The 26,068-nt window shown below is 39.5% G+C and overlaps 2 protein-coding genes across 2 annotated transcripts in view; one reads left to right on the forward strand and one right to left on the reverse strand.

Moving 5' to 3' along the window:
• LOC126983206 (uncharacterized) overlaps positions 1-26,068 on the reverse strand; it is a 79,676-nt gene that overhangs the window by 34,800 nt on the left and 18,808 nt on the right. Inside the window, exon 2 of the mRNA XM_050835817.1 lies at positions 4,321-4,395. Within this exon, the coding sequence (XP_050691774.1) occupies positions 4,321-4,377 (57 nt within the window). The 5' untranslated portion in view covers positions 4,378-4,395. The remainder of the gene's footprint in view (positions 1-4,320; positions 4,396-26,068) is intronic.
• On the forward strand, positions 13,459-14,256 carry LOC126983111 (uncharacterized). Its single transcript, XM_050835609.1, has one exon. It carries the CDS (start codon positions 13,459-13,461, stop codon positions 14,254-14,256), a length of 798 nt encoding a protein of 265 aa, XP_050691566.1.

The following is a 26,068-nucleotide window of genomic DNA, read 5'->3' on the forward strand; positions in this document are numbered from 1 at the left end:
TAGTGCGCGTGTTACCAGGGCAGGGAGCGCCTCGCATGTATTTAGATGAAAGGTATGGAGGCGCGAGGGAGGAGGAACGGGAGGAGTGCATGGCGGAGGTGATGGGGCAGGAGTGGTGGTAGTAGTAGTAGTAGTAGTAGTAGTAGTAGTAGTAGTATAGTTATAGAAGAAGTAGTAGTAGTAGTATAGTTATAGAAGAAGAAGAAGAAGAAGTAGTAGTAGTAGCAGTAGTAGCAGTAGTAGTAGTAGTAGTAGTAGTAGTAGTAGGAGGAGGAGGAGGAGGAGGAAGAAAAGGAGAAGGAGAGGACAAAGAGGATTTTATTGCTTTAGTTACTCCTGTTGTTGTTGTTGTTGTTGTTGTTGTTGTTGTTGTTGTTGTTATTGCTCCTGTCGTAACAGCACTGTAATTTCCGACTCACACACCTCCAGCAACACCTGTCAGCCGTCATTACCGTCATTACCGTCTTGCAACACACCCATCAGCTCGTTGACCCAAGTGAACCCGTGAACCCGACTTACGGAGGAGGCGGAGGAGAGGAGCATTTGTGACGGAGAGGCGGAGGCTGGGAATGGGGGATGGGGGTAGGGGGTGAAGGAGAAGAGGTGGGAGGTGGGGGATTGGTTAGAGGATTGGGGGATGGGGATGGGAAGAGGAGGATGGGAAAGGAGGGGAAGAGGGGAGGTGGGGGATTGGGTAGTGGATTGGGGATGGGAAAAGAAGGGGAAGTGGGAAAAGAGGGTGAAGAGGTGAGAGGTGGGGGATTGAGTAGAGGATTGGGGGATGGGAAAGGAGGGGGAAGAGAAGGGAGGTGGTGATTGGGGGATGGGAAAGGAGGGGGAAGATATGGGAAGTGGGGGATTGGGTTGAGGATTGGGGGATGGGAAAGAAGGGGGAAGAGGAGGGAGGTGGGGGATTGGGTAGAGGATTGGGGGATGGGGGATGGGAAAGGATGGGAAAGAGGTGGGAAGTGGTGATTGGGTAGAGGATTGGGGGATGGAGGATTGGGTATAGGAGGGGGAAGAGGAGGGAGGTGGGGGATTGGGTAGAGGATTGGGGGATGAGAGATTGGGTATAGGAGGTTGTAGGATGAGGCAGAAGATTGGGGAATGAGGATGTAACGGAGATTGGGGATTGGGGTAGATGATTTGGGATTGAGGATTGGAGGATGGGGCAGGCGTTTGGGCAAAAGAACAGAGAATTGGAGATAAAACGTAAAAGAGGATTGGAAATTGGAATAGAGAATTGAAGGATGAGGAAGAGGATTGGAGGATAGGGATGGAGGATAAGAGATTGGGAAATAGAATATGAGGACTGGGAAAGAGGATTAGGGGATGAAGCAGAGGATTGGGAGGTGGGAGATGGATTGGGGATTGGGAGATTGGGAAATAGAATATGAGGACTGGGAAAGAGGATTAGGGGATGAAGCAGAGGATTGGGAGGTGGGAGATGGATTGGAGATTGGGAGATAGGGAAATAGAATATGAGCCCTGGGAATGAAGACTAGGGAATAGGGAAGATGATTAGGGGATGAAGCAGAGGATTGGGAGGTGGGAGATGGATTGGGGATTGGGAGATTGGGAAATAGAATATGAGCCCTGGGAATGAAGACTAGAGAATAGGGAAGATGATTAGGGGATGAAGCAGAGGATTGGGAGGTGGGGGGGATGATGGATTGGGGATTGGGAGATTGGGAAATAGAATATGAGCCCTGGGAATGAAGACTAAGGAACAGGGAAGACGATTAGGGGATGGAGGAAAGGATTGGGAGGTGGGGAATAGATGGGGGATTGGGTGATTGGGGATTGGGGTAGAGTACTGAAGGATGGAACAAAGAAGCAGCAAGTAGCGGGCTTTTTTTTCATTATTTTCTTTTTTTTTACGCGCTTGCACTGTCTTCTCTGCTGTAAAAAAAAAAAAAAAAAAAAAACAGGATAGGATAGACGACTGTGGTTGAGGCATAGGATTGGGAGATAGGGGATAAGGGTTTGGGAATGGGAACTGGGGGATTGGAACTGGAGGATTGGGGAATGGAGAAGTTGTAATTATGAGCCGATTTCACAGTCCAACACAGTGTCTTCGTAACAGCCCGAACCAAACTATAGAATCCCATACAATCCAAAACGGTGAGGTCTTCCATGCCACACTAAATACACAAGACTTTTCCTGTGCAGTTTCATTAAATTTGTGAACTTAAATATAAACACCAGACACTATACAAGGAAATTTCGAAGGCTCTGGTATTGGTTTGGGAGCTTACTAACCCATCATGGGGAACTGTGAAACTGGACCTAAGAAGCGGAGGATTGGGTGCGGAGAGAGGCGGCGCGGGGGAGCTGATGGAGCCAGCCTAATTAATGCAACCTGGCGCATTTAGAGTGAGTAAGGCTGCTGCTTCGCTCAATGGGTCTGTTCCGATCATTAAGTGAGGGGAAGGAAGAGGAGGAGGAGGAGGTATCAGAGGAGAAGGAGGAGGAGGTATCAGAGGAGGAGGAGGAGGAAGTAGCAGAGGAGGAGGAGAAGGAGGAGGAAGAAGTAGCAGAAAAGGAGGAGGAGGAGGAGGAGGTATCAGAGGAGAAGGAGGAGGAGGTATCAGAGGAGAAGGAGGAGGAGGTAGCAGAGGAGGAGGAGAAGGAGGAGGAAGAAGTAACAGAGGAGGAGGAAGAGGAGGAGGAGGAGGAGGATAAAATGCTTGACCTCACGTTAATTAAGACGCACCGGGAGCATTTTAAGACACCTAACTATACTCACGCGTCCATGGTTAAGTGGTTAATACGCCTACCTAAGAATCCACGGGGCTGGGTTCGAATCCGTCTGGGCAATCGGTGCGTATCTAACAAAAAAAAATTATCCTTCTTTTCGGGCTGGTCGGTAAATGGGAGTAACCTGAAAAGTTGGAAAGTTTCGTTTAGTCGGCGCAACATCTGTGGTCATATGCCGGAGAGAGACAGAAGGGGAAGGAACTATAGGAGAAGGGAACAGATCGCAGGAGACGGGACACAACCCCCGATTAATACCTGGTTGGAAAGTTCGAAAGTTTCGTTTAGTCGGCGCAACATCTGTGGTCATATGCCGGAGAGAGACAGGAGGTGAAGGAATTATAGGAGAAGGGAACAGACCGCAGGAGACGGGACACAACCCCCGATTAATACCTGGTTGGAAAGTTGGAAAGTTTCGTTTAGTCGGCGCAACATCTGTGGTCATATGCCGGAGAGAGACAGGAGGTGAAGGAATTATAGGAGAAGGGAACAGACCCCAGGAGACGGGACACAACCCCCGATTAATACCTGGTGCCCATTCACTGCTGGGTGGACAGGGGCGTAGGGTATCGGAAAAGGGGAAAACCTGGGGAAGGTAAACTGTGGTATCCTGGATGTCACACTGGCCACGGGTGACGGAGGCGAGCACTGAGACCACGCGCAGCTTTAAAGAATCCCCCCCAGCTTTACTTACATCTTTCTTACCATACCCGCGCATGTTTAGATAACCCTAGCTTTATTTCCATCTGTCTTACCATATCTCCGTTTTCTCTAAAGCAACAGATTTTTAGGGGTATTCATTTTTATTATGTTGTTTATTCGGTGGCGTCTTCCGTTTTCTTTCTGGTAGCTGCGGCAGGATTCGAGGTATTCCTTTTTTATATAGTTTTTTTATTCCTTGGTTTGTCTTCCTGGACCGTAAAAAATATGTCTCGCTCGAAGGAACGTGAGTTATCGTGTGTTTTCTTGCGTCATTCTTTTTTTTTTTGTTTTGTTTTTTTGTTTTTGTTTTCCTTCGGAGTAATGGATTATATTGCTTTCCGATGTTATTGTTTATTTTCTCCACTTAGTTGTCTTTTCTTTTTCCTCTTTTTCTTCTTTTCCGTCTTTTTTTCTTTTCTTTTACTTTTATTTCCTCCTTCTCTTTTTTTTCTTCTTCTTCTTCTTATTATTATTATTCTTATTCTTTTCCTTCTTCGTCAATGATTTAATGTTAGCGGAACGGAATTTTGAGGAAGTTTTTTATGTGTAGATTTATGCAGATCAGCGAACATACAGACAGGCAGGCAAACACACACACACACACACACACACACACACACACACACACACACACACACACACACACACACACACACACACACACACACACACGAGAGCGGGGAAAAAGGAAGAGAGCAAAAGAATAGAAGGAAAAGAAGAGGAAAAGGAGGAGAGGAAGAAAAAAGAGAAGGAAGAGGAGACGAAAGAGGAAAGGAGTAGGAAGTGGAGAGGAAAAGAAGATTAACACACACACACACCACACACACACACACACACACACACACACCTGGACACACTCACCTGGTGCAGCAGCCGGCCGGGGAAGTCTTCCGTGTCATCAGGCGAGTGGGAGGACATATCGATCCCACGCGCCGGCTGGAACAAGACAAAAACAGGTGAGCACAGGTGACAACAGGCAGGTAACACTAACACAGGTAATACGTTCAGACAGTAACACACACACACACACACACACACACACACACACACACACACACACACACACACACACACACACACAGTTCTAATATGTCGATCTCACGCACCGGGTATAAGGGAAAGGAAAACAGGTGAGCACAGGTAACAATACACGCAGGTAACACTAACACAGGTAATACGTCCAGACAGTAACACTCAGCCACACACACACACACACACACACAGTACTAATATGTCGATCTCAAGCACCGGGTATAAGGGAAAGGAAAACAGGTGAGCACAGGTAACAACACACGCAGGTAACACTAACACAGGTAATACGTCCAGACAGTAACACACACACACACACACACACACACACACACACACACACAGTACTAATATGTCGATCTCAAGCACCGGTTAAAAGGGAGAGGAAAACAGGTCAGCACAGGTAACACACACACGCAGGTAACACACAGGTAACACTCGCATAGCAGTCACTCAGTTTACACAATAATTAACACAGGTCGGGATAACATATCTTTCCCACGTATACGAGATGACAAGGAAGAAGAAACAAGCGCCAAATATAAAGGGCAGAACAACAGGTTAACATACACAGGTAACAGGATCAGGTAACTCATTCAGATATTAGCACATGTAGTAACACTGACATAGTACTAGCATACCCAGCCCCACGTACCAAATGAAACACGTATCGAACAGGTCGGTATAAGACACTTTCGCTTTTCACATCAGTATTTCTAAAGGTCAAGAAGGGGATCAATTGGCTTCTTATGAGTGTTTCTTTTGGTTCACGGCACAGAAGAAGGGTTACTCTACCACCAGGGTCATAAAACTACTCCTGGAAATGCCCAAAACTCCTACGAAAGCCTTGTCAAATGAGCGTTTCCTTAGGTTCACCGTACAGAAGAAGGGTTAAACTACCACCAGGGTCATAAAACTACTCCTGGAAATGCCCAAAACTCCTACGAAAGCCTTGTCAAATATGTGTACTTGGGCGACAAAATATTTAGTATGCGACTCATAAACCCATAAACTACCACGCACAGGTAACACTCAGGTAACACATTCCAATAGTAACACCCAGGAAGTAACACAAACAGTACTAACGTGATCCCACATACCCTTTGATATAGCGAAAGAAAACCACATTAGCCCACGTACTAACACAGGTATTAATCAGATGAGGTACTACACGTAAAAAATGACAGATGCTAAATTGCCCGATGTCTAAAGAAGGAAAAGAAGAAGAAAAGGAGGAGAGAAAGAAAAAGGAGGAAGTGGAAAGGAGGAGGAGACGAAAAAGGAAAGGAGTAGGAAGTGGAGAGGAAGAGGAGGGGACGAAAGAGGAAAGGAGGAGGAAGTGGAGAGGAAGAGGAGGGGACGAAAGAGGGAAGGAAGAGGAAGTGGAGAGGAAGAGGAGGGGACGAAAGAGGAAAGGAGGAGGAAGTGGAGAGGAAGAGGAGGGGACGAAAGAGGAAAGGAGGAGGAAGTGGAGAGGAAGAGGAGGGGACGAAAGAGGAAAGGAGGAGGAAGTGGAGAGGAAGAGGAGAACAGGAACACACACACACACACACACACACACACACACACACACACACACACACACACACACACACACACACACACACGCAAAAAAAAAAAAAAAAAAAATAAATAAATACAAACAAAATAAAATGAAAATAAATAAAATAAATAAATAAAAATCGGCACCCATTCCTGTTTCCTCTAATCAAACACGCAGGTGCCTTCCACGGAGCCAGGTGCACTAAGAACATAAAAAAAAAAAAAACTTCTTCCCCTTGACAACGAAAGTCTCGGCCAAACACTGGGTAAAAATATATATCAGAATTTTTTAGATACTCTCGACAAAGAACAGAAGAAAACAGTGCCCAAGAATTAAAAGAGGAACGATAGGAAGGATAATTTTTTTTCTATATCAATTTTGTGTCTTATTCGAGGCATACGGATAAGAAATGAGCTTCCTATAGATGTTGTTAAGATTATAGAATGTAAAAAAAAGTTACGGTTAAGGATAGGTAAGGTACTTCAGGGTAAGGTAAGGTTAGGTAAGGTAAGGTAATGTTAGGTAAGGTAAACGTTAGATAAGGTTAGCTAAGAGGAAAGGTTAGGTAAGGTAGAGTAAGATTAAGGTAATGTAATGTTAGGTAAGGTAGTGTAAGGTTAGATATGGTTAGGCAAGGTATGGAAAGATTAGGTAAGGTAAGGTTAGGAAAGGTAAAGTAAGATTAAGGCAACGTAATGTTAGGTAAGGTGGTATAAGGTTAGAGAAGGTTAGGTAAGGTAAGGTAAGGTAAGGTTAGGTAAGAAACGGTTAGGTAAGGTAAGGTTAGGTAAGGAAAGGTTAGGTAAGGTAAGGTTAGATAAGGTTAGGTAAGGTTAGATAAGGTTAGGTAAGGTAAAGAAAGGTTAGGTAAGGTAGAGTAAGATGAAGGTAAAGTTATTAAAATGCACATACGAATGGATACATATTGCTTAAAACCTTAAAATAAAAAATAAAAATGAAAACAGTTGCCTTCTAAACTTAAGCAACAAAATAAAATGGGACAAATTAAACCACTATGAAAATAAAAATAATGAAAAAACAGTTGCCTTCTAAACTTAAGCAACAGAAAATGGAACAAATTAAACCACTATGAAAATAAAAATAAGGAAAATAATTGCCTTCTAAACTTAAGCAACAGAAAATGGAACAAATTAAACCACTATGAAAATAAAAATAAGGAAAATAATTGCCTTCTAAACTTAGCAACAGAAAATGGAACAAATTAAACCACTATGAAAATAAAAATAAGGAAAATAATTGCCTTCTAAAATTAAGCAACAGAAAATGGAACAAATTAAACCACTATGAAAATAAAAAATAAGGAAAATAATTGCCTTCTAAACTTAAGCAACAAAAAATGGAACAAATTAAACCACTATGAAAATAAAAATAAGGAAAATAATTGCCTTCTAAACTTAAGCAACAGAAAATGGAACAAATTAAACCACTATGAAAATAAAAATAAGAAAAATAATTGCCTTCTAAATTTAAGCAACAAAAAATGGAACAAATAAAACCACAATGAAAACAAAAATAAGAAAAAACAGTTGCCTTCTAAATTTAAGCAACAAAAAATGGAACAAATAAAACCACAATGAAAACAAAAATAAGGAAAAACAGTTGCCTTCTCATCCCAAGCAACGAAATAAAATGGAACAAAATAACAAAACCACCACAAAAAATTAAATAAAAAAACACTAGTAAAAAAAATTAAACCACTTCGTCCGAGCGCGCAGGAGTTCAAAGGGAAAAGTTTTGTCTTGTCTTACTTTATTTGGGGAGACAAGTTGTTCAAGATACGACGAAGTTTGAACCGAAAAGTTATCTTGTTGCTGCGCTCTCTCTCTCTCTCTCTCTCTCTCCTTACTTCTATCTATCTATCTATCTATTTACCTATTTATCTATCTTCTTACCCACCTAACTATCCACCTATCTATCTATCTATCTATCTATCAGTCTATCTATCTGTCTATCTATCTATCTACTTATATCTTTAAAAAATCGACTGACTGATTGATACTCCATTTCTATCTATCTATCTATCTATCTATCTATCTATCTATTATATCTATTCTATCTATTCATATCTAACTTACCTACTGACTGATTGATACTTCCTTTCTATCTATCTATCTATTCTATCTATGCATATCTAACTAACCGACTGACTGATTGATACTGTCTTTCTATTTCTACAGCAATGGAATAAAAACCCACCTTCAAATACCTTCAAATAACCGACTTATCTATCTATCTATCTATCTATCCAACTATCAAATAATCTATCTACCTCTCCTCCACAGGCTTTTTTACACCTTCGTTTCCTTTTTTTTATGCCCTTGAACTGACTTCTTTGCTGTAAAAAATAAAAAATAAAAATAAAAAAACACCCAAAACACAGCCACAGCATAGTCCCCCCCTCCACCCCCCAAACCCCCCAACCCACACAGCACACCACCAACACCCCACACATCATCTTCAGCCCAGCCCAGACCTCACACCACAGCCACCGTCACATCAGCCACCGCCTTGTTACATTGCGTCACCCTCGTCACGCTGAGCTGCCACCTTACCTAACACACCTGCCTGCGTCACGCCTCCCTCCTACCTGTGTGCCGGTCCTGTGCTTTGCCTCACCTCACCTGTCTGTCTGTCTGTTACCTGTGTTGATGGTTTACCTGTTATCTTTACCTGTTATGTGTACCTGTTGAGTGATTACTGTTCTGCCTACCTGTGTTGATTGCTTAGTTCACCTTTACCTGTGCTTTACCTGGTCACCTGTTGATCATTCCCTTACCTGTCTGTTTGTTACCTGCGTTAATTGTTTGGTATACCTGTATGTTATGTACCTGGAGTTGATAGTTTGGTCCACCTATACCTGTTCTGTCTACCTGTTGATTAGTCTTGTCTACCTGTGTTAATTGCTTAGTATACCTTTACCTGTGCTTTACCTGGTCACCTGTTGATTATTCCCTTACCTGTGTTGATGCTGTGCCTTACCTTACTCCACCTATCCATCACCTATTGTCTACCTGGTGTTAATTGTTTAGTACACCTTTACCTGGACTCACCTGTTTATCATATATTTACCTGTCCCTACCTGCCTGTCTACCTGGTCAATTATCTAGCTCATCTTTACCAATGTTATATCTATCTACCTATAGTCATTCAGTTTTTTTTTTACCATAATCTATACTACCCCTTACCTGGACTCACCTGTTTATCATATATTTACCTGTCCCTACCTGCCTGTCTACCTGGTCGATTATCTAGCTCATCTTTACCAATGTTATATATATATATATATATATCTGTCTGCCTATAGTCAATCTTTTTTTACCATATTATATACTAACCTTTACCTGGACTCACCTGTTTATCATACATTTACCTGTCCCTACCTGCCTGTCTACCTGGTCGATTATCTAGCTCATCTTTACCCATGTTATATCTATCTGTCTGCCTATAGTCAATCTTTTTTTACCATATTATATACTAACCTTTACCTGGACTCACCTGTTTATCATATATTTACCTGTCCCTACCTGCCTGTCTACCTGGTCAATTATCTAGCTCATCTTTACCCATGTTATATCTATCGGTCTGCCTTTAGTCAATCATCTTTTTTTTCCATAATCTGTACTAACCTGACCTTTTCTTTACCTGCTATAACGTAATTTAATCTTAAGGAGGGTAAGTTCTCATCCGTATACATTGAAGAAGATAAATAGTAATGCCCTATTTTCCCTTTGCCATTCTCTCCCTTTCTCTCCTCCATTTCTTTCTTACCCATTTCATTTATTCCTCTTTCTCTTCCTATTTCCTTCCTTCGTTTCCCTCTCATTCCCTCTCCCTTCCCTGATGCAAAGAGAAAAATGGTGGGGTAATGGAACGAACGATAGCCTAATAGCGTACTTCATCAACAGACAGCCACGCACCGTTGCCAGATTATCGTACTCAGAGCCTCGTATTTACCGGTTTCTGAGCCATAGTTATTGCAAAAAAAAACACCAATAATTAACCATTTTAACGATAACTATATACGAAGGCAGTTATTGGGGTCGAGGAGGCAGTGTTTGGGTCGGAAATCGGCAAACAGGAGGCTGAGTACGACAATCTGGCAACGTTGCGGCCACCTAAGTCTATATACACCAAGTCAAGTCATACGCAGGTTTGTGGGAGGAGACACGGCAGAGGCGTGGCTTATGCGTGACGTTGCTTGGAGCCAAACTAGAGAATGTAGAAACAGGGATTTAGAGAAAACGAGGAAAGGCGGACTAATTTAAATCAATCACTTCAACATGCCCTCCCTCACACCCACACCGCCGTTTGTAGGCATTGGAATTAGTCACGCAATAGCACAATAAAAAGGCATATTTTTTTCATCAGTGGCTTGCCTGAACGCGCTGTGAAAGAAAGCAAGCATGCACATCCAAAGTGCACACACGCCCGCAACTTTAATCACCCCTGAACTGGCGGGTATTTTTTTTTTTTTTTTTTTTTTTTTTACCTTCAGTTTCGAAGCAGAGTGACTTGACTTGGTATATATAGACTTAGGCCCCGTTCACACTGCCGACTCTGGGCCGCGACAACCCAGCGACTCGGGGTATACGAGGTCTTGGGTGTGAAATCTTGATGTGGAAGGGACGCATAAGGTCGGAAAGACTATGTGCGACCCTTTCATCTCAACATTTCACACCCAAGACCTGTGTTCCCGGAGTCGCTGGGTTGTCGTGGCCCAGAGTCGGCACAGTGTGAACGGGGCTTAAGACACACGGGCGATAGAGAGAAAGTGATGCGGTTAATGCAGCGAATAATGACATAATAGCGTATTCATCCCCCATAACGGTGCATACTAAATGAACTGTATTGACCTGAGAATCAATATTATGTTCGATAGAGACAGAGTAAGATATTATAAAGAAAAAATATGCCCGCTGACACATACATAAATACACACACACACACACACACACACACACACACACACACACACACACACACACACACACACACACACACATCAAAATTCATACAACCACAGACACATCATTACATACATACATACATAACTATACATACATACATACATACATATACACATTCACATATACATAATCTTTTAGGTGTTCTGTATATTTACCTCAGTCAGAATAAACTGCCCGCTTCATACATACATACATACAAACACATACACACATACAAGATCGCCATTCCTCTCAACTCTTTTTTATAGGATTTCGCGGGCTTTTTTTCATTATTGTTTTCTTTCTTTTTTAACCTTGAGCTGTTTCCTTTACTGTAAAAAGAAAAATAAATAAATAAAAAGTGTATTATGAGTATCTACCTGAGAGTCTGATAACAGGTGCATCGCGGGAACACACTCATTACCTGTGGAGCTTATCGCGTGGCCAGGTAACGGTGTACAGGTGTCTCAGCCGCCTTACCTACCAGAGCACCCACACGCGTCGATACAGCACGGTACAGGGAAGATTAGGGCCAGTTTCACAGTTCCCCATGATGGGTTAGTAAGCTCCCAAACCAATACCAGAGCCTTCGAAATTTCCTTGTACAGTGTCTGGTGTTTATATTTAAGTTCACAAATTTGATTAAACTATACAGGAAAAGTCTTGTGTATTTAGTGTGGCATCGAAGACCTCACCATTTTGGATTGTATGGGATTCTAAAGTTTGGTTCGGGCTGTTACGAAGACACTGTGTTGGACTGTGAAATCGGCTTATAGATGCGTTACCCCTTGACTCGGTGACGGAAAATGGGTGATGGCATGCATATTAAGTGGCCTACATACCTACTACCCCTTGATCGATCTGTTATATATAAGCTAGTCTGACGTAATGTATGTAACCCGAAATTGATCTCTCTTTTGGACACTCTTTATTCTTTCATGGGAGCAGCGATTGGCATTTTTTTTTATTTTACACTTTTTGTTTTTTGTCGCCCTTGAGCTCCTTCCTTTCCTGTAAAAAAATATAAATAAAAAAATAGATAAAAAAGTTAATGTAACGTGATGGAAGCTTGCCAAATGTAGCCTATTGCGTAACTTTGCCAAATGTAGCCTATAGCGTAACTTTGCAAACTGTAGCCTGGCCTAGCTTTGTCCAACGTAATCTGGTTTAACTTTTTTTTTTACAACAAAGGAGACAGCTCAAGGGCACAAAAAAAGGAAACAATAATATAAAAAAAAAAGCCCGCTACTCGCTGCTCCCAAAAAGAATCCAAAGAAGTGGCCGAAAGAGCCGAACGTAGCCTGGCCTAACCATACTTAACTTAATTACGAGAAAAGGTAAAGGTAAAGTTGGGAGCATATGCTATCAGCTGCGCGTGACCTCAGTGCTCATCTCCGTCACACTGGCCCTTGAGCGTATGGTGGGAGAGAACCCTAACCTCAGGACACGGGGCCAGTGTGACATTCAGGTTACCACAGTTTACCTTCCCCAGGTTTCCCCAGGTACCCGTTTATCGACCAGCCCGTAAAGCCCCGTTCACACTGTGCCGACTCTGGGCCACGACAACCCAGCGACTCGGGGTATTCGAGATCTTGGGTGCGAAATGTTGATGTGAAAGGGTCGTACATGGTCGAAAAGAGGTCTAGAAACGATCGCCGGATGCTGATTCGGCACAGTGTGAAGGGGACCTAAAAGTCGCTGGGTTGTCGTGGCTCAAAGTCCGCACAGTGTGAACGGGGCCTAAGGAAGGATGAACAGCTGGATGGGCCGAACGCCTACTGTCAGGGCTAAATTACGACGAAAAAGAGTTAACAGAAAGCGCGATGCAAATTTCCTGACACATAACCTAAGAAAACTAACCTAACTCGAGTATATCCAACCTCACCTAACTTAACAAAACTAACCTAACTCAAGTATAGTCAACCTAACCTAACCAAAGAAAACTAACCTAACTCTAATGTATCAAACCTAACCTAACCTAACTTAACAAAACTAACCTAACTCAAGTATAGTCAACCTAACCTAACCAAAGAAAACTAACCTAACTCTAATGTATCAAACCTAACCTAACCTAACCTAAGAACACTAACCTAACTCAAGTATATCCAACCTACCCTAACTCTAGTATACCCAACCTAACCTAACTTAAGAAAACTAACCTAACTCTAATATATCAAATCTAACCTAGCTTCAGAAAACTAACCTAACTCTAGTATATCAAACCTAACCTAACTTAAGAACTCTAACTCTAGTATATCCAACCTACCGTAGCTCAAGAAAACGTCCCTTGCCAACCAAACCTCATTCACACGGAGATAATGGGTGCGGGGATACATAACAAGTGGCCTACATACCGCCTGATTAATAAGTCATACCTAACATAACTCATCACAGAAAACGGATACCGGTATGCATGACAAATGGCCTACGAACGTACCTCCTGATCAATAAACTTTGCCCATGACCTTCCTGCTGGCCATGACCTTCCTGCTGACCATGACCTTACTGCTGACCATGACCTTACTGCTGACCATGACCTTACTGCTGACCATGACCTTCCTGCTGACCATGACCTTCCTGCTGACCATGACCTTACTGCTGACCATGACCTTACTGCTGCCCATGACCTTACTGCTGACCATGACCTTCCTACTGCCCATGACCTTACTGCTGACCATGACCTTCCTACTGCCCATGACCTTACTGCTGACCATGACCTTCCAGCTGCCTATGACCTTCCTGCTGCCCATGACCTTCCTGCTGCCTATGACCTTCCTGCTGACCATGACCTTCCTGCTGCCCATGACCTTACTGCTGACCATGACCTTCCTGCTGCCTATGACCTTCCTACTGCCCATGACTTTCCTGCTGCCTATGACCTTCCTGCTGCCCATGACCTTCCTGCTGACCATGACCTTTCTGCTGACCATGACCTTCCTGCTGGCCATGACCTTACTGCTGACCATGACCTTTCTGCTGACCATGACCTTCCTGCTGACCATGACCTTCCTGCTGCCTATGACCTTTCTGCTGACCATGACCTTCCTGCTGACCATGACCTTCCTGCTGACCATGACCTTACAGCTGACCATGACCTTACTGCTGCCCATGACCTTCCTGCTGCCCATGACCTTCCTGCTGCCCATGACCTTTCTGCTGACCATGACCTTCCTGCTGCCCATGACCTTCCTGCTGCCCATGACCTTCCTGTTGTTTGCGGTGAAGGCGAAGGACAAGGACGAAAACATCAAAAAATAGAGATGGCTCGCAAAACGCATGACAAAAAAAAATACAAGACGATCATTTATTTTAGCTCTTGAGGTCTTTTAATGTTCCCCTCTTGAAAGACCGATAACTCATACCTAAGACCTTTCAAGATGACCTCCTACAATTGTTTAGTACGTTAGTCTTAGATAGATAGACTCGTTACAGGATATTAGGGAAAATGGTTGCAGACGTGAGGTATTCAGCCCAAAGCAGTTACATGGCAAAACATACAAATATCTTTATCGTATACGTGATCCTTAGTTGATTAGTACGTTAGACTCGAACGATATAGCCTAACTCTAGTATACCCAACCTAACCTAACTTAACGAAACTTACCTAACTATCCTAGCTTCAGAAAACTAACCTAACTCTATCAAACCTAACCTTTAAGAACACTAACCTAACTCTGGTATATCCAACCTCACCTAACTTAACAAAACTTACCTAACTCTATCCTAGCTTCAGAAAACTAACCTAACTCTATCAAACCTAACCTTTAAGAACACTAACCTAACTCTGGTATATCCAACCTCACCTAACTTAACAAAACTTACCTAACTCTATCCTAGCTTCAGAAAACTAACCTAACTCTTATCAAACCTAACCTTTGAGTACACTAACCTAACTCTGGTATATTCAACCTACCCTAGCTCAAGAAAACGCGTAACATAATATAGAAAATGGCTGTGGTCGTAAGTTATGAAGCCAACACCTCTTCCGTAGAAAAACATACAACCTTTCTATGTATCCTTCATTAGCTGAGTGCTGCGCTAGACTCCAACAATAAAACAGTGAAGACAAACAGACTCCACCCAGGACTGAAATAGCTATCGGTGTAGAGGATCCAGCCGACACCAGACCCTTAGAGAAGCATTCAAATACCTATATATGCTATTTCTTTTAATTGCTTAGTGCGTTAGAATAGAACAATGACATGAAGTAGACAAATAGAATCGTTACGGGATTAGAATAGCTATCGATGTAAAGGATCCAGCCAACACCAGAGCCTTAGAGAAGCATTCAAATACCCATATATGCTGTTTCTTTTAATCGAACAATGAAATGAAGTAGACAAATAGAATCGTTAGGGGATTAGAACAGCTATTGATGTAAGGACTCCAGCCAACACCAGATCCTTAGAGAATTACTCAAATACCCATATATGCTGTTTCTTTTAATCGAACAATGAAATGAAGTAGACAAATAGAATCGTTAGGGGATTAGAATAGCTATCGATGTAAAGGATCCAGCCAACACCAGATCCTTAGAGAAGCATTCAAATACCCATATATGCTGTTTCTTTTAATCGAACAATGAAATGAAGTAGACAAATAGAATCGTTAGGGGATTAGAACAGCTATTGATGTAAGGAATCTAGCCAAGACCAGATCCTTAAAGAAGCATTAAAATACCCATATATGCTGTTTCTTTTAATCGAACAATGAAATGAAGTAGACAAATAGAATCGTTAGGGGATTAGAACAGCTATTGATGTAATGGATCGAAGCATTCAAATACCCATATATGCTGTTTCTTTTAATCGAACAATATTAGAATAGCTATCGATGTAAGGAATCCAGCCATGACCAGATCCTTAGAGAAGCATTCAAATACCCATATATGCTGTTTCTTTTAATCGAACAATGAAATTAAGAAGATAAATAGAATCGTTAGGGGATTAGAATGGCTATCGATGTAAAGGATCCAGCCAAAACCAGTTCCATGGCAACGAAGAGAAGAAAAAGAAAAAGAAGAAGAAAAGAAGAAGAAGAAAAGAGAAAGAAAGAAAAAAGAAAAATGAATGAAATAAGAAAATAAAAGAAAAGCAAGAACAAAAACGATGACAATAACAAAATAACAAGAAATAAAAAGATACAAAAAAAAAGATACACACAAAAACCCTTCTACGTAACCGTCATTAGTTGATTAATAAGTTAGACTCGAACTATTAAATTTGGGCAGAAAAATTAGTCGTTACATAATTAGAATAGCTACTGATGTAAATAACCCAGCCCAAAACATACAAAGGCCCTTACATGTGACTTCCATTAGTTGATGAGTGCGTTAGACTTGAAGGATAAAATGAAGTTAATAAATATACTTGTTACAGATGACAATCAGCCCCCCCCATCCCATAGCAACAGATACGAGCAAGCTTATATGTGACCTCCATTAGTTGATCAGTGCGTTAGACTTGAACAATAAAGTGAAGTTAATAAATATACGTGTTACAGATGACACAAAATAACTATCGATGTAAAAAGTTCACCCCCCAACCAGTCCCATAGCAAAGCATACAAAGGCCCTTATATGTGACCTCCATTAGTTGATGAGTGTGACCTCCATTAGTTGGTCAGTGCGTTAGACTTGAAGGATAAAATGAAGTAGAAAAATATACGAGTTACAGATGACACAAAATAACTATCGATGTAAAAAATCCAGCCCCCAACCAGTCCCATAGCAAAGCATACGAAGGCCCTTATATGTGACCTCCATTAGTTGATCAGTGCGTTAGACTTGAAGGATAAAATGAAGTTAATAAATATACTTGTTACAGATGACAGAAAATAACTATCTATGTAAAAAGTTCACCCCCCAACCAGTCCCATAGCAAAGCATACGAAGGCCCTTACATGTGACCCCCATTGCGTTAGACTTGAAGGATAAAATGAAGTAGAAAAATATACGAGTTACAGATGACACAAAATAACTATCGATGTAAAAAGTCCAGCCAACACCAGTTTCTTAGCAATGCAGACCTTTATAAGTAAGCTCCACTGAATTTTGTAGATGGATATGTTACTCAAAATAATAAAATGAAGTAGATAATTAGACTAGTCACGGATTACACAAAATAGCTGTCGATGTAAGGAATGTGAAGAACAAGAACAACGAAGAGAAAGACAACAAGAAGAACAAGAAGAAGAGGAGGGAGAAGAAAGGAAGAAAGAAAAAAGATAAAAAGAAAAATAGAGAAAGAACGAAAAAGAAAAAAAGGAAAAAATAAAGAAAAAGAAAAAATGAAAGAAAAAATAAAGAAAAAAGATAGAAAAAAGAAAAAGAAAGAAACAGAAATGAAATAATGAAAAAAAAAATCCTAACCAGTTCTTCAACAAAACATACAAAGACCTCAAAGTGTGATTTCCTTCAGTACTTCATTGCGTCAGACTCGAGCTATCAAAAGGGAGCAGAGAAGTAGATTCGTTACGAGTATCATATAACTATCAATGTAAAGTATTCAGCCAAAACCAGTCCCTTACCAAAACATTACAAACACCTTTAAATAACATCCTCCATTGCTTAGTAGGCCCCGAACTATCCACCCTAAAATAAAATGAAGCAGAGAAATAGACTCGTTACCCCGAAAATGGATGAGTGAAAATGGATATGATTGTAATTTATTATAAAGCCACTCCCAATCCCTTAGTAAGACATCCAGGTGCCTTCCTATGTAATATCTCTACGTTAGTTAGCACGATATACGCGAAATATTTACCTAAGCTAGAGCAGAAAATGGAAATGTTACCCCTGAAACTAGTAAAAGAAAATGGTTACATGCATCCCCACACTTATTCCAAATCCTTCCCCTTAGTCAAATATACCTATCATACCACTAATAAAACATCTAATATCTATAAAACCATCTCTAAACAGCATCTGGAAATGGAAATGTTACCCCTGAAACTAATAAAAGAAAATGGTTACAAGCATGCCTACACTTATTCCAAATCCTTCCCCTTAGTCAAATATACCTATCATACCACTAATAAAACATCTAATATCAATAAAACCCTCTCTAAACAGCATCTGGAAATGGAAATGTTACCCCTGAAACTAATAAGAGAAAATGGTTACATGCATGCCCACACTTATTCCAAAACCTTCCACTTGGTCAAATATACCTTTTATACCACTAATAAAACATCTGATATCACTTGAACCCTCTCTAAATAGCATCTGGATCTCTTCAATTCGTGTAAGTCTGTGGAGTCAAATAAGTGAGTGTCCCCTTAAACTGAATCAAAGAAAATGTTCCCCAAGGATGCGGGACAAGTACTTCGATCAATATAAGTGGTTCAGTGTCACGATTTTCTATAATATCAATTAGAGTTTTGTTTATCTTTCTTTTTAGTAGCGGTGGGGAGGGGGGGGTAGTAGTGGTGGTGGTGGTGGTGGTGGTAGTAGAAGTAGAAGTAGTAGTAGTAGTAGTAGTAGTAGTAGTAGTAGTAGTAGGAGGAGGAGGAGGAGGAGATATACGAAAAAAGCAAAAGAACAAGAACAACGAAGAGAAGAAGAACAAGAACAAGAACAAGAACAAGAAGAACAAAAACAAGAAGAAGAAGAAGAAGAAGAAGAAGAAGAAGTAGAAGAAGAAGAAGAAGAAGAAGAAGAAAACGAGAAAGAAAAGAAAGAGAAATTAATGAAATCAGGAAATAAAATAAATAAATAAAAACAAATACAAAAACGACGACATCAATAACAACAAAAAGAACAAAAAAAAAAGATATCCAGGGTACACAGACACACATGCTTTTAACACAACAACAAGAATAAAAATCAAAGCCTCCTCTATGACTATTATCCACCCCAGACCCAGACCGAGGCCCCTCACAGCAGCCGGCCGGCGATGCATTATCAGACATTTCAACGGGATCACATTACCAAGTCAGGAGGGAGACCATTAAAATATATACCTCCTATCAATACTCTCTCTCTCTCTCTCTCTCTCTCTCTCTCTCTCTGATCCTACCCAAAATCACATCCACCTTCTCCTTCTCCTATTATTATTATTATTATTATTATTATTATTATTATTATTATTATTATTATTATCACGTTTATCTTTACCTGACTTACCTGGCCACACCCTCTTCCATACCTTTAATGAGAGAGAGAGAGAGAGAGAGAGAGAGAGAGCGTGGAGGAAACGGAGGAGGAAGGAAAATCTAATGGCTGGAATTTCCCCTTCTACTGTTCTCCTCCTCCTCCACTCTTCATTTTCTCTTCTCTTTCCTTCTTTCTTTGCTCCTTCTTTGTTTATTTTCTTCCTCTTCCTCCTCTTCCTCCTCCTCCTCTTCCTCTTATGTCTAATCCTCACTTTTCTCCTTTATTTTTCCTCTCCTCCTACTCCTCTTCCTCTTCCTCTTCCTCCTCCTCCTCTTCCACCTCATCCTCTTCCTCTTATGTCTAATCCTCACTTTTCTCCTTTATTTTTCCTCTCCTCCTCCTACTCCTCCTCCTCCTCCTCCTCCTCCTCTTCCTCCTTCTCCTCCTCTTCTCATGTCCAATCCTCACTTTTCTGTTTATTCTTCCTCTCCTCCTCAGCCTTCTCCTCCTCCTCCTCCTCGTCCTCCTTCTCCTCCTCCTCCTCCTCGTCCTCCTTCTCCTCCTCCTCCTCCTCTGTTCTTCTCCACCTCACCGTAACGGAAGCAAAGTACACACACACACACACACACACACACACACACACACATGAAAGGACACGCCCACACAAACAGACACGCCCCTCCTCCTCCTCCTCCTCCTCCTCTTCGTTACCATGACAACGGGCCAATGTGTCAACAGAGACGAATTCACAACGAGATAACAGTCAATAATAACCCTTAGGTCTCTCTCTCTCTCTCTCTCTCTCTCTCTCTCTCTCTCTCTCTCTCTCTCTCTCTCTCTCTCTCGGGACTGAACCAAAGAGGAGATTTGTCTTGCCCGAGGAAGTAAAGTGGAAGAAAGGGAGGAAGTGAGAGAATTGGAAGAAAATAGAAGAAAATGGAGAATGAAAAAAATGGAAAAATAGAAAATGGAAGAAAAATGGAAGGGAGGAAAATGACAGAGAAATAGAAGAAAATGGAAGAAAAATGGAAGAAAATGAAGGAAATTGAAGAAAAATGGAAGAAAATAAAAGAAATGGAAAGAAAATGAGAGAAATGGAAGAAAATAGAAGAAAAAACAAGTGGATAAAAAGGGGAAAAAAAGGAAGAGAAAACAAGTGGATAAAAAAGGGAAAAAAAGGAAGAAAACAAAACAAGTGGATAAAAAAGGAAAAAAAAGGAAGAAAAACAAAAGTGGATAAAAAGGGAAAAAAAAAGAAAAAAAAAACAAGTGGATAAAAAGGGAAAAAAGGAAGAAAACAAAACAAGTGGATAAAAAGGAAGAAAAAACAAAACAAGTAGATAAAAAGGAAGAAAAAACAAAACAAGTAGATAAAAAGGAAGAAAAAACAAAACAAGTAGATAAAAAGGAAGAAAAAACAAAACAAGTAGATAAAAAGGGAAAAAAAGGAAGAAAAACAAAACAAGTGGATAAAAAAAAGGAAGAAAAACAAAACAAGTGGATAAAAAGGGAAAAAAAGGAAGAAAACAAAACAAGTGGATAAAAAAGGAAAAAAAGGAAGAAAACAAAACAAGTGGATAAAAAGGGAAAAAAAGGAAGAAAACAAAACAAGTGGATAAAAAGGGAAAAAAGGAAGAAAACAAAACAAGTGGATAAAAAGGAAAAAAAGGAAGAAAAACAAAACAAGTGGATAAAAAGGGAAAAAAAGGAAGAAAAACAAAACAAGTGGATAAAAAGGGAAAAAAAGGAAGAAAAACAAAACAAGTGGATAAAAAGGAAGGAAAAACAAAACAAGTGGATAAAAAGGAAGGAAAAACAAAACAAGTGGATAAAAAGGGAAAAAAGGAAGAAAAACAAAACAAGTGGATAAAAAGGGAAAAAAAGAAGAAAACAAAACAAGTGGATAAAAAGGGAAAAAAAGGAAGAAAACAAAACAAGTGGATAAAAAGGGAAAAAAAGGAAGAAAACAAAACAAGTGGATAAAAAGGGAAAAAAAGAAGAAAACAAAACAAGTGGATAAAAAGGGAAAAAAAGGAAGAAAACAAAACAAGTGGATAAAAAGGGAAAAAAAAGAAAATAAGTGGATAAAAAAGGGAAAGAAAAACAAAACAAGTGGATAAAAAAGGAAAAAAAGGAAGAAAACAAAACAAGTGGATAAAAAGGGAAAAAAAGGAAGAAAAACAAAACAAGTGGATAAAAGGAAAAAGGAAGAAAACAAAACAAGTGGATAAAAAGAAAAAAGGAAAAAAACAAAATACAAGTGGATAAAAGGAAGGAAAAAACAAAACAAGTGGATAAAAGGAAAAAAGGAAAACAAAACAAGTGGATAAAAATGGAATAAAAGGAAGAAAAAAAAACATGTGGATAAAAAGGGAAAAAAAGAAGAAAAAAACAAGTGGATAAAAAGGAAGAAAAAACAAAACAAGTGGATAAAAAAGGAAGAAAAAACAAAACAAGTAGATAAAAAGGAAGAAAAAACAAAATAAGTGGATAAAAAGGAAGAAAAAACAAAACAAGTAGATAAAAAGGAAGAAAAAACAAAACAAGTGGATAAAAAGGAAGAAAAAACAAAACAAGTAGATAAAAAGGAAGAAAAAACAAAACAAGTAGATAAAAAGGAAGAAAAAACAAAATAAGTGGATAATAAGGAAGGAAAAACAAAACAAGTGGATAAAAAGGAAGAAAAAACAAAATAAGTGGATAATAAGGAAGGAAAAACAAAACAAGTGGATAAAAAGGAAGGAAAAACAAAACAAGTGGATAAAAAGGAAGGAAAAACAAAATAAGTGGATAATAAGGAAGGAAAAACAAAATAAGTGGATAATAAGGAAGGAAAAACAAAATAAGTGGATAATAAGGAAGGAAAAACAAAATAAGTGGATAATAAGGAAGGAAAAACAAAATAAGTGGATAAAAAGGAAGAGAAAAAAAAACAGGTGGATAAAAAGGGAAAAAAAGGAAAATAAGTGGATAAAAAAGGGAAAGAAAAACAAAACAAGTGGATAAAAAAGGGAAAAAGGGGGAAAAATGGATATCAAGGGAAAAAGAATGAAAAAAGAAAAACAAAACAAGTGGATATAAAGGAAAAAAGTGGATAAAAAAGAAAAAAGGAAGAAAAAACAAGTGGATGAAAAGTTAAAAAAAAAATAAGTGGATAAAAAAGAAAAAAAGGAAGAAAAACAAAACAAGTGGATAAAAACGGGGAAAAAAAGGGGAAAACAAGAACAGCAAACAAAGAAAAATATAAGCCAAATATTTTCCCCAAACGACCCCAATAAAAAAAAAGAAAACGGTGATATTATAAAACTTTCTTTATCTTCACATTTATCTCTTTTTAATTACACCCTGCAATACACTTTTGATTCTCTCTCTCTCTCTCTCTCTCTCTCTCTCTCTCTCTCTCTCTCTCTCTCTCTCTCTCTCTCTCTCTCTCTCTCTCTTATTTTGAAAAAGGGAGAGAGAGAGAGAGAGAGAGAGAGAGAAAGTGACAGATGGTGAGGGATATGAATGTGACGCCACGCTGATGGATAACTCTCTCTCTCTCTCTCTCTCTCTCTCTCTCTCTCTCTCTCTCTCTCTCTCGTACAAACAAAAATATCAAACAAAAAAAAAATAATGCAGATCTTATTATTCTGATGCTTCCTCCTCCTCCTCTCCCTCCTCCTCCTCCTCCTCCTCTTCCTCCTCCTCCTCCTCTCCTTCCTCCTCCTCCTCCTCCTCCTCAAAACGCCCCACTGAGGTTCAATGTCCAAAGTAACATTACATTCTGCCACACACTTCCGCTCTCTCTCTCTCTCTCTCTCTCTCTCTCTCTCTCTCTCTCTCTCTCTCTCTCTCTCTCTCTCTCTCTCTCTCTCTAAGTGCAAAAAAGAGAGAAAGGGACTATACTCTTTAAGATAGGTATGCGTGAGAGAGAATCTCCTACGTAACACCACCGTTGCTTGTAACAGCTTGTCCGTACACTGTCTTGGCTTCTCTCTCTCTCTCTCTCTCTCTCTCTCTCTCTCTCTCTCTCTCTCTCTCTCTCTCTCTCTTTCTTTTTTCTTCTTTCTTTTTCTTTGTTCATCATTCTCTCTCTCTCTCTCTCTCTCTCTCTCTCTCTTGGTTTTCGTTCCTTCTTTCTTTTTCTAATCCTTTTTCTCTCTCTCTCTCTCTCTCTCTCTCTCTCTCTCTCTCTCTCTCTCTCTCTCTTGGTTTTCGTTCCTTCTTAATTTCTTTTCTAATCCTTTTTTCTTTCTTCTTTCTTTTCTTTGTTCATCATTCTCTCTCTCTCTCTCTCTCTCTCTCTCTCTCTCTCTCTCTCTCTCTCTCTCTCTCTCTCTCTTCCAGAATCTCATCTATTTTTATTTTCTTCACTGACCATTTCCACTTTTCTTTATCTTTCATTTCCTCTTTCCTTCTCCTCCTCCTCTTCCTCCTTCTCCTCTTCTTCCTCTTTCTCCTTCTCCTCTTCCTCTTTCTTCTTCTCCTCATCATCATCATTATCCTCCTCCTCCTCCTTCCATCTCTTTCCTCCTCCTCCTCTGCATCACGTGTTCAACTACCTCAACGATGCACACACACACACACACACACACACACACACACACACACACACACACACACACACGGTAATCAAAAGGAATGCTAATTACAGGTGAATTAAATATTTACCTGCAGGCAGATTTAGATGTTAGGTGCAGTAGTAGTAGTAGTAGTAGTAGTAGTAGTAGTAGTAGTAGTAGTGATAGAAGAAGAAGAAGAAGAAGAAGAAGAAGATGATGATGATGATGATGAAGATGATGAAGCAGGAAAAGAAGGAGAACAACAACAACAACAACAACAACAACAACAACAACAACAACAACATGAACAAAAACAAGACCAAGAAAATAGAGGGAAAAAAAGGAAGAAAGAAAACAGTAACAAAAGAAAAGAATAAAAAAAGAAAAGACCAAAACCAAGAAAACAATTATCAAAACAATCACAGAGAGAGAGAGAGAGAGAGAGAGAGAGAGAACAAACACCGCTATTGACGCACTCACACACACACACACACTAATCTCACACTCGGCTTATCTCGCTCATGCATATTGATAAGGCGAAAATTGGTCCTCTGAATTCATCTCGTTTGCTCATCATTAGTCTTCCCTTTATCATCTCTCTCCTCTTCCATTGTTCCCTTATTCCCTTATTCTTCATTTACTCTTATTGTTTTCGTTACTCTTTTCTTCCTTTTTTTCTTTTATTTTCTTCTTTTTATTTTATTTTTTTCTTCTTCATTTTCTTCTTCTTCTTCTTCTTCTTCTTCTTCTTTTTCTTCTTCTTCTTCTTCTTCTTCTTCTTCTTCTTCGTCTTCTTCATTTTCTTCTTATTTCTTTTTTTCTTCTACTTCTTAATCTTCTTCTTCTTCTTTTTCTTCTTCTTCTTCTTCATTTTCTTTTTCTTTTTCCTCTTCTTCATTTTCTTCTTCTTCTTCTTCTTCTTCTTCTTCTCGTGTCTTCTACCTCTTTCCCTATCCTCCTTTCTTCAGTTATTCCTTCTTCGTTATTTTTGTTTATTCTTCTCTTCTACCTTTATCATCCTCTTCTTCCTCTTCTTCTTCCTCCATCATTCTCCGTTTCTTCTTTCCACTTTTCACTATTTCATCTTTTTTATTTCAGTCTTTCATTTCTTCTTTTCATCATATTATCCTTTGTTTCTTCTTCTTCCTATCATCTCCCTTTTCTTCTTTCCTTCCTTTCTTTCTTTCTTTCCATTTCCTTCTACTTCCCTTTTTCTTTCAGCCCTCCCTTTTTTTCTTCTTTCGTTTTATTGTCTTCCTTTTTTCTTCCATTATAATTTTTCCCTTCTTCTTCTTCTTCTTCTTCCGTCATTCTCCGTTTCTTCTTTCCATTTTTCTCTATTTCATTTTTTATTTCAGTCTTTCATTTCTTCTTTCATCATATTATCCTTTCTTCCTTCTTTTTCCTATCATCTTCCTTTTCTTCTTCCATTCTTCTTCGTTTCTTCTCCATTTCCCTTCGTTTTTTTCCATTTTTCTCTATTCCTTTTTTTCGCAGTTTCTCATTTCTTTTTTTATCATATTATCCTCTCTTTCTCCTTCTTCTTCCTATCATCTCCCTTTCCTTTCCTTCTTCTTCCATTATTCTTCGTTTCTCCCATTATCCTCTCTTCCTTCTTCTTCCGATCATCTTCCTTCTCTCTCCTTCTTCCGTTCGTTATCCTTCGTTTCTCCCATTATCCTCTCTTCCTTCTTCTTCCTATCATCTTCCTTTCCTTTCCTTCTTCTTCCATTATTCTTCGTTTCTCCCATTATCCTCTGTTCCTTCTTCTTCCTATCATCTTCCTTTTCTCTCCTGCTTCCGTTCGTTATTCTTCGTTTCTCCCATTATCCTCTCTTCCTTCTTCTTCCTATCATCTTCCTTTTATCTCCTTCTTTCGTTCGTTATTCTTCGTTTCTCCCATTATCCTCTCTTCCTTCTTCTTCCTATTATCTTCCTTTTCTCTCCTTCTTTCGTCTGTTATTCTCCGTTTCTCCCATTATCCTCTTTCTCTTCTTTTATCCTTCCTTTATCATCCACTTCCTCTATTTCCTCCTTCGTTATCTTCTTGTATTTTCCTCTATTTCCTCTTCTTCGTTTGTTTTTCTTTTGTTTTTTTGTTTTTCTCTTGTTTATTGATTTTGTTTAGCATTTCGTTTATATCATTCTCTGTTTCCTGTTTGTTTGTTTGTTTGTCTGTTTACTTTCCTCTCAATGTTTGTTTTTCCATAAGAATCTATTTTTTCCATATTTTTTTATTTGTTTTTATATATTTTCTTTTCTTTTCTTTTCTTTCTTTGCTTTCTCTGTTTTTTCATATACTTTTTGTTTTTCTTAATATTTCTTTCTTTTTTTACATTATTTTTTTTTTGTTTTCTATATTTTTTCTTTTTTTTTTTGCCTTTCCTAGATTTTTTTCTATATTGTTTTGTTTTGTTTTTCTTAATATTTG

Source organism: Eriocheir sinensis, chromosome 53 (genome assembly GCF_024679095.1).
Source record: "Eriocheir sinensis breed Jianghai 21 chromosome 53, ASM2467909v1, whole genome shotgun sequence".
NCBI classification, from domain to species: Eukaryota; Metazoa; Arthropoda; class Malacostraca; order Decapoda; family Varunidae; genus Eriocheir; species Eriocheir sinensis.